The following is a 13,041-nucleotide window of genomic DNA, read 5'->3' as shown; positions in this document are numbered from 1 at the left end:
CAGGAGGTTGGGGCTGAGAGGAAAAGTGGATCAACCATGACGAAATGGTGGAGCAGACTCGATGGGCCAAATGCCCTAATTCTGCTCCTACGTCTTATGGATTTTCCCAATCTATCTGCATATTGAAATCCCCCATGATTATCACAAAATCATGCTTTTTACATGCCTTTTCCATGTCCTGTTGTAACTTGTATCCCACATTCTGGCTACTGTTCGGATGCCTGTATATAGCTCCCATCAAGATTTTTTTTACCCTTGCAGTTTCTTAACTCTACCCACAAGGATTTTTACATCTGATTCTAATGTCACCTCTTTCTAAGGATTTAATTTCATTTTTTACCAACAGAACCACCTCACCCTCTCTGCCTACCTGCCTACTTTCTATACCGGGGGGGGGGGGGGGTATTCTTGGAACGTTAAGCTCCCAACTATGATCTTTCAGGCCCAGCTCAAGAGATGCCCACCATATCATACCTGCCAATCTCTAAATGGACCACAAGCTCATCTACCTTATTCCAGTTCCCATCCCCTGCCAAATTAGTTTAAACCCCCCAGCAGCTCTAGCAGACCTGCCCGCAAGGATATTGGTCCCCTGAGGTTCAGGTGTAACTTGTCCCTTTTGTACAAATCACAAAAATCAGTCAAGTATTTATTTGCAAAACAAGGATTAGCATAGATTTTGGGGCATAGGAAATCATTACAATATCAGACTTTGGCTGGAAATTCTCAGTTACAACTGGATTATCTGCACATGATTGGATTGGCTTTATTTGTCTTTAAAGCATCCAGTGAAACGTGCTGAATCAGAATCAGGTTTATTATCTCCGGCATATGACGTGAAATTTGTTAACTTAGCAGCAGCAGTTCAATGCAATACATCATATAGAAGAAAAAATAACAAAATAAAATAATAAAAAAAATAAATAAATGAATTACAGTATACGTATATTGAATGGATTAAAAATCATGCTAAACCCCCCCCCAGAAATACCGTGTATTAAAAAAAAGTGAGGTAGTGTCCAAGGGGTCAATGTCTATTTAGGAATCGGATGGCAGAGGATGTGCTGGTGGGGCAGCCCGCAAGTGTTGCCATGCTTCGAGTGTCTATGTAGCATGCCCACAACTCACTAACTCCACCCCGTACATCTTTAGAATATGGGAGGAGACCAGAGCACCCAGAGGAAACCCAAGCAGTCACAGGGAGAACGAAGAAACTCCTTACAATCAGTGGCAAGGATTGAACCCCAGTTTTACAGCTGGCACTGTAAAGCATTATGCTAACTGCTACGCCACCGTGCCGCCCACGTCCAAATATACCTGAAAAAAAGGTAGTCACACGACTTGCTCCATTCATAGTTATCAAGTATTACCACCCTGAAGTCACAGGTAGTACAGCGGAGTTGGTCACAGGTTCTGTAAATAAAAAAGTCTTTAGAAATTACGCATTCAAAGTAGTTATAATCAATCACAAAGGATTGCACAATTCACATTGAACCATTAGTCTATCTGACCATTTATTGCATTTTACTCTTCAGTTTAAAAAAAATCTTAAGATGCTTTTGGAAATTTTTACTTAATTATACAGTGTGGAATAGGCCCTTCTGTCCCTTCATTCCACGCCATCCTAGCAACCTCTGACTACCCCAATTTAATCCTAACCTAATCACAGGACCACTTACACGACCATTTAACCTACAGAGTATGTCTCTGGACTGTCATGAGGAAACTGGAAAACCCATGCATTCCATAGTGAAGATGTACAGAGACTCCTTACAGAGGACACTGGGACTGAACTCTGAATTCATATGCATATTTATATTTATATATTAAAATGTGCCATAACAAGATGGTGCATCATATTTCTCTCTTATAATGTTTTGTTTTCTTGAATTAAATTATGGGTTAATAATAAAAATATGAGAATGGGTTACCTGTGAGAAGTATTAGTTCCCAGTCCGAGGGGTGCAGAGCTACCACCCAGATAAACTGGGGAACACCTAAAAATAAAGCAACCAGTGTTCAGATCCAAAAATATACAGAAGTAATATTGGACACAAATGGAAATGACATTTCACAGTAGTGTTGCAGTTAGTGCAATGGCTTTACAGCGCCAGTGATGGGGGCTCCATTCCTGTCGCTGTCTGAAAGGAATTTTCAGTTCTCCTTGCGCGTTTCCTCCCACGTTCCAAAGACATATCAGTAAGTTGTGGGCATGGTATGTTGGTATTGAAGTGCGGTGACACTTGCGGGCTGTCCCAGCACATCCTCGGACTGCTTTGACACACGGACAAGAGTAACAGTCAAATATGTTGTGTTTACCCCGAGAAAGACTACAATGACCATGAAACCTTGCGCGGGCACCAGTGCACATGCGTGACGTGCGCATGTGTGTATGTGCGGAATTTTTTTCTACAAGTCATTTTTGGTGATTCTGTTCGGGTGGGGGTGTTAATTACGACTGGAATATAGGTGATAAGTCGCTAATACACCCGATTTTGTTTCTAAAAGGGTTTATCTAATGAATTTGATATTAAACACACAGCGCATATTTTCCTCGCATGAATATAGTGATAAATCAATTATCAGGGGAGGACAGAGGAGCTTGAAGTAAGTGTTGAATGAACTTCCAGTAGAAGTGGTAGAGGCAGGTTCGATATTGTCATTTAAAGAAAAATTGGATACGTATATGGACAAGAAAGGAATGGAGGGTTTTGGGCTGAGTGCAGGTCAGTGGGGCGAGGTGAGAGTAGCGTTCAGCACGGACTAGAAGGGCCGAGATCGCCTGTTACCGTGCTGTAATTGTTATATGGTTATATAAGTCACTTATAAGTCAATAGCATCATAACATTTTAAGTAACGTTTGGATATTAAACACACAGCACATATTTTCCCCGTATGAACATACAAAATCATTGCACCAATATCACTGAATCAGTGGGAGCCCTGGGCTTGTTTCCCTGCAACAAGACGGTCCTATCGAGCGGTGATGGGAGACAGCGATACTCGAAGGGGGCTCCTTATGTCCAGTCTATTCCGCTATTTAGTTTTCATTGCATTCATTGCAGAGATATGTTGGAAATGGAAGCAACGTTTTCAGTGCTTTCGTGGCTATCTCAGGATATTTAGCCTTGACTTTGATCCAGAATGCCAGCAGAGATGTTATGTCAAACATACTTTTCAGCCCGCCGTCATTTGCAAACTCGAGGAGTTGATCTCCTTCCCGCGCTGACATGGATGACATGCGGGTAATGACCTCGCGTGCGTTCAGGTTCAACAGTGCGCATGACAGGTAATGAGGAAAGGTGCAACTGATTCATATCGCCAAATCATATCGTTTCCTCGCGACCCAGTAGCACATGCTTTGCGGCCCGGTGGTTGGGGACTGCTGCTTTAACCTATGACACTAGGAAAGGAAGTAATCTATAAGGCACAATGTTAAAAAAGGAGGCCTTAATTAATATTATTGGAAAGGAAGGGGAGACCAGTAGGGAACGATGGACCTTGCAGGGCCGGAATTTGCATCTTAATAACTCACCCTCTTTGATATTTTTGAGGCTGAGTTCCACCCAACAAACAAGCATATCAATATTCTGATTGAGAATGGAAGTGGTAATAAGCCATGGCTTGAGACCTGTGGCACAAATCCTATGTACTGACAGTAGGGCTGAGGATCTAGATGAAACCTCCCCATACTATTATTTTAGATTCCCTTCCGGCCCAACAAACCCACACCGCCCAATTACACTTACGTAGCCAATTAACCTATGAACCCATACGTCTTCAGAAAGTGGGAGGAAACTGGAGCACATGAAGGAAACACACGCGGCCATGGAGAGAACAGGCAAATTCTTTATAGACAGCGGATATGCTAGCATTGGAGAGGGCCCAGACAATAATAATTCCGGGAAAGAAAGGTATTTGAAGAGTGTTTGATGGCCTCCGGACCTGTACTTGCTGGAGCTTAGAAGAATGGGCGGAGGGGACCTCTAATTGAATCCTATCAAATATTGGAAGGACTAAACAGAGTGGATGTTGAGAGAATATTTCATATAGTAGGACAGCATAGGACCCGAGGGCACCACCTCAGAAGAGAGGGATGTCCATTTACAACAGAGATGAGGAGGAATATCTTTAGCCAAAGAGTAGTGAATCTGTAGAATTCACTGCCACAGATGGCTCTGGAGGCCAAGTTATTGGGTATATTAAAAGCAGAGGTTGATAGGTTATTAATCAGTCAGAGCGTCAAAGGTTACAAGGAGAAGGGAGGAGAATAGGATTGAGAGGGATAATGATTCAGCCACGATGGAATGGCAGAGCAGACATGATAGGTCGAGTGGTCTAATTCTGCTCCGAAGTCTTACTGCTATGTGCTAAATGTCATGGGGATAAACGCATCTATAAACGTACAGTCAAAACACAAAGATTAAGGGATCTATGGCATCCATCAACAATGAAATCATTAATTGAATAGATAATCAAGTTGATTTATTGATGCATTATATGAAAGAACAAAACTTTAACAGTTACAAGGATACCATTCATTTTGGACCAATAAAGATGCAAGTATTACCTCAGTTAAAGGCAAGAGTAGAGAGAGGCATCATCAGGAATAAAAAAAAAATTCAAAAAGCCTGACTGAATACCTGGAGAGCTAAAACATAAAGGGGAGAATATTCTGCCAGAACTTTGCAAAATTCTAATTAGACCACGCATGAAGCATTATACACAATTCCGACAAACTGACAAAATAGAGTAGAAATCGGTCAGATATTATCAATAACTCAAAATGTTAATTCCCTGAAGAAATATGTTATTCATTTTGTTGGAATATAGCAAGGGATGACATGGAAATGGAACGCTGCTGTTCATGGGTAGCAGAAATCAGAATCAGGTTTATTATCACTGGCATATGCACTGAAATTTGTTGCTTTGCAGCAGAAGAGTCTATTGCATTAAAATATTACTATAAATGACAATCAGAAATATATACATATGTATAACTTGGGTAGCATCGAAGCCATGCTATTCAGGAAAAAAATGCTGTGAAACATGGCTAGACACAAACCAAAGTGTGAATTGTTATACTCAGATAGTACTTGCTAAATTCATTATTTAAACCATAAGACCCAGGAGGATAATTAGGCCACCTGGCCCCTTGAGTCTGCGTCGCCATTCAATCACGGCTGATCCTCAGCCCCACTCCCCGGCCTTCTCCCCATAACCTTTGATGCCCATGTCCAATCAAGAGCCTATCAAACTCTGCCTTAAATACACCAAACAAACTGGCCTCAACAGCTGCCCGAGGTAACAAATTCACCACCCTCTGGCTAAAGAAATTTCTTTGCATCTCTGTTTTAAGTGGATGCCCCTTTGTCCTGAGGCGGTGGTCTCTTGTCCTAGACTCCCCCGCCATGAGAACATCCTTTCCAACATCTACTCTTTCTAGGTCTTTCAACATTCAAAAGGTTTCAATGAGATCCCCACCCCACCCCACCCAGCCTTCTAAATTCCAGTGAGTACAGACCCACAGCTATTAAACATTTCTTGTATGATAACCCCTTCATTCCTAGAATCATCCTTTGGAGCCTCCTCTGAACCTTCTCTAAGGCCAGCACATCTTTTCTTAGATGAGGAGCCCAACACTGTTCACAATACTCAATACGAGGCCACACCAGTGCCTTATCTGCTGAAGACCCGTGAGCCTGTCTTCAGAGCAGGCGACAAGGCAGCCCTAACAACAGCGAGGACCAAACTGTCCCGGGCCATCAGAGAGACAAAGTGTGCACACGCCCAGTGAATCCACAGCCACTTCCAGGACACGGCACGCGGCGCATGTGGAAGGGCATTCAGGACACCACCAACTACAAGACAACACCACCTGCCTGTGCTGGTGATGCCTCCCTCCCAGATGCATTGAATAACTTCTACGCTCGTTTTGAGGCGGAAAATGACGTGGCAGCGAGGAAGACCACCCCTCCTCCAAACGATCAGGTGCTGTGTCTTACCGTAGCCGATGTGAGGAAAACCCTGTACAGGGTCAACCCATGGAAGGCTGCTGGACTAGACAATATTCCTGGCAGAGTGCTTACAGGATGTGCAGACCAGCTAGCTGAGATCCTCACTGACATCTTCAACATCTCCCTGAGCAGCGCTGTCGTTCCTATGTGCTTCAAGGCCGCCACCATCGTCCCCGTGCCAAAGAAGTCTTCAGTGTCCTGCCTCAACGACTACCGTCCCATCGCACTCACATCCATCATAATGAAGTGTTTCGAGAGGCTCGTCATGAGACACATCAAGACCCTGCTGCCCCCCTCACAGGACCCTTGCAGTTCTCGTACCGTCCCAACCGTTCAACAGACGACGCCACTGCCATCACCCTCCACCTGGACAAAAAAGACACGTACGTTCGAATGCTGTTCATAGACTTCAGTTCAGCATTCAACGCAATCATTCCTCAGAAACTGATTGGAAAGCTGAGCCTACTGGGCCTGAACACCTCCTTCTGCAATTGGATCCTAGACTTCCTGACTGGGAGACCTCAGTCAGTCCGGATTGGAAGCAGCATCTCCAACACCATCACGCTGAGCACGGGGTCCCCCAGGGCTGTGTGCTCAGTCCACTGCTGTTCACTCTGCTGACCCACGACTGTGCTGCAACACACAGCTCGAACCACATCATCAAGTTCGCCGACGACACGACTGTGGTGGGTCTCATCAGCAAGAACGATGAGTCAGCATACAGAGAGGAGGTGCAGCGGCTAACAGACTGGTGCAGAGCCAACAACCTGTCTCTGAATGTGAACAAAAGAGATGGCTGTTGACTTCAGGAGAGCACGGAGCGATCACTCTCCGCTGAACACTGACAGCTCCTCCGTAGAGATTGTTAAGAGCACCAAATTTCTTGGTGTTTACCTGGCGGAGAATCTCACCTGGTCCCTCAACACCAGCTCCATAGCAAAGAAAGCCCAGCAGCGTCTCTACTTTCTACGAAGGCTGAGAAAAGTTCATCTCCCACCCCCCTATCCTCACCACATTCTACAGAGGTTGTACTGAGAGCATCCTGAGCAGCTGCATCACTGCCTGGTTCGAAAATTGCACCATCTCGGATCACAAGACCCTGCAGCGGATAGTGAGGTCAGCTGAGAAGATCATCGGGGTCTCTCTTCCCGCCATTACAGACACTTACACCACACGCTGCATCCGTAAAGCAAACAGCATTATGAAGGACCCCACGCACCTCTCATACAAACTCTTCTCCCTCCTGCCATCTGGCAAAAGGCACCAAAGTACTCGGGCTCTCACGATCAGACTATGTAACAGTTTCTTCCCCCAAGCCATCAGACTCTTCAATACCCAGAGCCTGGACTGACACCAACCTCTACTGTGAATATTGTCTTGTTTATTATTTATTGTAATGCCTGCACTGTTTTGTGCACTTTATGCAGTCCTGGGTAGGTCTGCAGTCTAGTGTAGTTTTGCGCTGTTTTACATAGTTCAGTGTAGTTCTTGTATTGTTCATGTAGCACCATGGTCCTGAAAACCGTTGTCTCATTTTTACTGTGTACTGTACCAGCAGTTATGGTCGAAATGACAATAAAAAGTGACTTGACTTATAAAGCCTCAGCACCACATCCCTGCTATTGTATTCTAGACCTCTTGAAATGAATGCTAACATGGCATTTGCCTTCCTCACCACTGAGTCAACCTGCATGTTAATCTTTTGGGTGCTCTGCACAAGGACTCCCAAGTCCCTTTGCATCTCAGATTTTTGGATTTTCTCCCCATTTAGAAAATAACCTGCACATTTATTTTTACTACCAAATTGCATGACCATGCATTTTCCAACATTGTATTTCATTTGCCACTTCCTTGTCCATTCTCCTGATCTGTCTAGGTCCTTTTGCAGCCTACCTGTTTCCTCAACACTACCTGCCCCTCCACCAATCTTCGTATCATCTGCAAACTTGGCAACAGAGCCATCTATTCCATCGTCTAAAACACTTATATACAGCATAAAAAGAAGTGGTCCCAACACCACCCCTGCCGAACACCACTAGTCACTGGCAGCCAACCAGAAAAGGATCCTTTTATTCCAACTTGCTGCCTCCTACCAATTAGCCAATGCTCTAACCGTGCCAGTAACTTCCCTGTAATACCATGGGCTCTTAACTTGGTAGTCAGCCTGATGTGTGGCACCTTGTCAAAGGCCTTCTGGAAGCCCAAATATCCAACATCCACTGCATCCCCTTTATCTATCCCACCTGTAATCTCCTCAAAGAATTCCAACAGGTTCATCAGGCAGGATTTTCCTTGAAGGAAACCTTGCTGATTTTGTCCTATCTTGTCTTGCCTCACCAAGTACTCCATAACCTCACCCTTAATAATTGACTGTAGCGTCTTCCCAACCACTGAGATCAGGCTAACTGGTCTATAATTTCCTTTCTGCTGCCTTCTTCCTTTCTTGAAGAGTGGAGTGACATTTGCAATTTTCCAGTCCTCCGACACCATGCCAGAGTCTAATGATTCTTGAAAGATCATTACTAATGCCTTCACAATTTCTACCACTACCTCTTTCAGAACCCTAGGGTGCAGCTCATCTGGTTCTGGTGGCTTACGCACCGTGGTACGTTGTGGTACATATACGTACCAATGACATAGGTAGGAAAAGGGAAGAGGTCCTGAAAGGAGAATATAGGGAGTTAGAAAGGGAGTTGAGAAAAAGGACTACAAAGGTAGTAATCTCGGGATTACTGCCTGTGCCACGCGACAGTGAGAGTAGGAATGCAATGAGGTGGAGGATAAATGCGTGGCTGAGAGATTGGAGCAGGGGGCAGGGATTCAAGTTTTTGGATCATTAGGACCTCTTTTGGCGCAGGTGTGACCTGTACAAAAAGGACCGGTTACACTTGAATCCTCGGGGGACCAATATCCTGGCAGGGAGATTTGCGAGGGCTACTGAGGTGACTTTGAACTAGAATGGTTGCGGGGGGGGGGGGCTGGTGGGAATCAAATTAAAGAGACTAGGAGAGAGGAGGTTAGTTCACAACAGGGGGATGGGAACAAGTGCACAAAGACAGAGGGGTGTAAAATGAGGGTAGAAGCAAAAAGTAGTAAGGTAAAAAGTAAAAGTGGCAGGCTGGCAAATCCAGGGCAAAAATCAAGAAGGACCACTTTTCAACATAATTGTACAAGGGCTAGAAGTGTTGTGAAAGCAAGCCTGAAGGCTTTGTGAGTCAATGCAAGGAGCATTCATAACAAGGTGGATGAATTAAAAGTGCAGATTGTTATTAATGAATATGATATAGTTGGGATCACAGAGAGATGGCTCCAGGGTGACCAAGGATGGGAGCTCAACATTCAGGGATATTCAATATTCAGGAGAGATAGACATGAAAGAAAAGGAGGAGGGGTAGCATTGCTGGTTAGAGAGGAGATTAACGCAATAGAAAGGAAGGACATTAGCTGGGAGGATGTGGAATCGACATGGGTAGAGCTGTATAACACTAAGAAAATGGCAGAAAATGCTGGTGGGAGTTGTGTACAGGCCACCTAACAGTAGTAGTGAGGTTGGGGATGGCATTAAACAGGAAATTAGAAATGCGTGCAATAAAGGAACAGCAGTTATAATGGGTGACTTCAATCTACATATAGATTGGGTGAACCAAATTGGTAAGGGTGCTGAGGAAGAGGATTTCTTGGAATGTATGCGGGATGGTTTTTTGAACCAACATGTCGAGGAACCAACTAGAGAGCAGGCTATTCTGGACTGGGTTTTGAGCAATGAGGAAGGGTTAATTAGCAATCTTGTCGTGAGAGGCCCTTTGGGTAAGAGTGACCATAATATGGTGGAATTCTTCATTAAGATGGAGAGTGACATAGTTAATTCAGAAACAAAGATTCTGAACTTAAAGAGGGGTAACTTTGAAGGTATGAGACGTGAATTAGCTAAGATAGACTGGCAAATGACACTTAAAGGATTGACGGTGGATATGCGATGGCAAGCATTTAAAGATCGCATGGATGAACTACAACAATTGTTCACCCCAGTTTGGCAAAAGAATAAATCAGGGAAGGTAGTGCACCCATGGCAGACAAGGGAAATTAGGGATAGTATCAATTCCAAAGGAGAAGCATACAGGTTAGCCAGAAAAAGCGGCTCACCTGAGGACTGGGAGAAATTCAGCAGAGGAGGACAAAGGGCTTAATTAGGAAAGGGAAAAAAAGATTATGAGAGAAAACTGGCGGGGAACATAAAAACTGACTGTAAAAGCTTTTATAGATATGTGAAAAGAAAGAGATTGGTCAAGACAAATGTAGGTCCCCTACAGACAGAAACAGGTGAATTGATTATGGGGAGCAAGGACATGGCAGACCAATTGAATAATTAATTTGGTTCTGTCTTCACTAAGGAGGACATAAATAATCTTCCGAAAATAGTAAGGGACAGAGGGTCCAGTGAGATGGAGGAACTCAGGGAAATACATGTTAGTAGGGAAGTGGTGTTAGGTAAATTGAAGGGATTAATGGCAGATAAATCCCCAGGGTCAGATGGTCTGCATCCCAGAGTGCTTAAGGAAGTAGCCCAAGAAATAGTGGATGCATTAGTGATAATTTTTCAAAACTCTTTAGATTCTGGACTAGTTCCTGAGGATTGGAGGGTGGCTAAAGTAACCCCGCCTTTTAAAAAAGGAGGGAGATAGAAACCAGGGAATTATAGACCGGTTAGCCTAACGTCGGTGGTGGGGAAAATGCTAGAGTCAGTTATCAAAGATGTGATAACAGCACATTTGAAATGCGGCGAAATCATCGGACAAAGTCAGCATGGATTTGTGAAAGGAAAATCATGTCTGACGAATCTCATAGAATTTGTTGAGGATGTAACTAGTAGAGTGGTTAGGGGAGAACCAGTGGATGTGGTATATTTGGATTTTCAAAAGGCTTTTGACATGGTCCCACACAGGAGATTAGTGTGCAAACTTAAAGCACACAGTATAGGGGATAAGGTATTGATGTGGATAGAGAACTGGTTGGCAGACAGGAAGCAAAGAGTGGGAATAAGCAGGACCTTTTCAGAATGGCAGGCAGTGACTAGTGAGGTACTGCAAGGCTCAGTGCTGGGACCCCATTTGTTTACAATATATATTAATGACTTGGATGAGGGAATTAAATGCAGCATCTCCAAGTCTGCAGATGACACGAAGCTGGGCGGCAGTGTTAGCTGTGAGGAGGATGCTAAGAGGATGCAGGGTGACTTGGATAGGTTAGGTGAGTGGGCAAATTCATGGCAGATGCAATTTGATGTGGATAAATGTGAGGTTATCCACTTCGGTGGCAAAAGCAGGAAAACAGATTATTATCTGAATGGTGGCCGATTAGGAAAAGGGGAGGTGCAACGAGACCTGGGTGTCATTATACACCAGTTATTGAAAGTGGGCATGCAGGTACAGCAGGTGGTGAAAAAGGCGAATGGTATGCTGGCATTCATAGCAAGAGGATTCGAGTACAGGAGCAGGGAGGTACTACTGCAGTTGTACAAGGCCTTGGTGAGACCACACCTGGAGTATTGTGTGCAGTTTTGGTCCCCTAATCTGAGGAAAGACATTCTTGCCATAGAGGGAGTACAAAGAAGGTTCACCAGATTGATTCCTGGGATGGCAGGACTTTCATATGATGAAAGACTGGATCGACTAGGCTTATACTCTCTGGAATTTAGAGGATTGAGGGGGGATCTTATTGAAACGTATAAAATCCTAAAGGGATTGGACAGGCTAGATGCAGGAAGATTGTTCCCGATGTTGGGGAAGTCCAGAACGAGGGGTCACAGTTTGAGGATAAAGGGGAAGCCTTTTAGGACCGAGATTAGGAAAAACTTCTTCACACTGAGAGTGGTGAATCTGTGGAATTCTCTGCCACAGGAAACAGTTGAGGCCAGTTCACTGGCTATATTTAAGAGGGAGTTAGATATGGCCCTTGTGGCTAAAGGAATCAGGGGGTATGGAGGGAAGGCTGGTACAGGGTTCTGAGTTGGATGATCAGCCATGATCATACTGAATGGCGTTGCAGGCTCAAAGGGCCGAATGGCCTACTCCTGCATCTATATTCTATGTTTCTATGTTTAGGTCTTTCAGCTTTTTGAGCACCTTCTCTCTTGTAATAGTAACTGCACTCACTTCTCTTCCCCCACACTCTTTAACAGCTGGCACACTGCTAGTCTCTTCCACAGTGAAGACTGGTGCAAAGTACTCATTTAGTTCATCTGCCATCTCCTTGTCCCCCGTTATAATTTCTAGTGGTCCGATATCCACTCTCGTCTCTTATATTTCTTATATACTTGAAAAAGCTTTTTCAATCCACCTTGATAAATGCTTAGATTGGCAGAGTTTTGTTCCTAATGCTTGTCAATATGTATGGAGGGAAGCACTATTGGAGCTGAATGCTCCATGGCCATTCTGCAGTAACAACATGATCACTGACCAGAGCTTTGAAACTTTGAGGCTTATCAATTATTTTTAATTAGCCACAGGGCACAGCATCTTCAAACAATAAGTGTTTATTATCTTCACATTTACACTGCTGTAATTACATCAATTTATCGCTAGTGTGTCTAGGAACAGCACCTGTATGTGTGGCATTAGAGATAGAATGAAACCTGTTCTCTGAAGAGAAGCAGCATACATTTCAAATATACTAATGTCCCTAGACCACTCTGATGACAAGATACACAAAATGCAGAAAGTGACAGAGTTCATTTCTAGGTCGGTTTGAGGTAGTTGGAACTTCTGGAGCAGCTCGCGAGAGTTAAATTTATTCTCAGCAATGCAGCACTTGGAAGAGAATAACAATCTAGATGTCACACTCCAGGCTTCTATTTACTGATGTTTACTGAAACGCACGCTTGTGTTCTCACTGGAGAATATCAGAACTGGTTTTGGAGTTATTCCTTGTATTTGTTGCCTAACATCAGTAAACACAGAGTCTTAGAACAGCACAGCACAGCACAGGCCCTTCACTGCACAATGCTGTGCAAACCACTTAACCTGCT

At 44.1% G+C, this 13,041-nt stretch overlaps 1 protein-coding gene across 3 annotated transcripts in view; it reads right to left on the bottom strand.

Moving 5' to 3' along the window:
* cfap418 (cilia and flagella associated protein 418) overlaps nucleotides 1-13,041 on the bottom strand; it is a 39,543-nt gene that overhangs the window by 11,735 nt on the left and 14,767 nt on the right. For all 3 annotated transcript variants that reach the window (XM_072275133.1, XM_072275804.1, XM_072276414.1), the window contains exons 4-5: nucleotides 1,932-1,997; nucleotides 1,318-1,413 (exon numbers count right to left, since the gene is read on the bottom strand). In XM_072275133.1, coding sequence (XP_072131234.1) covers nucleotides 1,318-1,413; nucleotides 1,932-1,997 — 162 coding nt within the window. The remainder of the gene's footprint in view (nucleotides 1-1,317; nucleotides 1,414-1,931; nucleotides 1,998-13,041) is intronic.

Source organism: Mobula birostris, chromosome 1, assembly GCF_030028105.1.
Source record: "Mobula birostris isolate sMobBir1 chromosome 1, sMobBir1.hap1, whole genome shotgun sequence".
Taxonomy (NCBI): domain Eukaryota; kingdom Metazoa; phylum Chordata; class Chondrichthyes; order Myliobatiformes; family Myliobatidae; genus Mobula; species Mobula birostris.
This window is presented reverse-complemented; position numbering and strand designations above follow the sequence as displayed.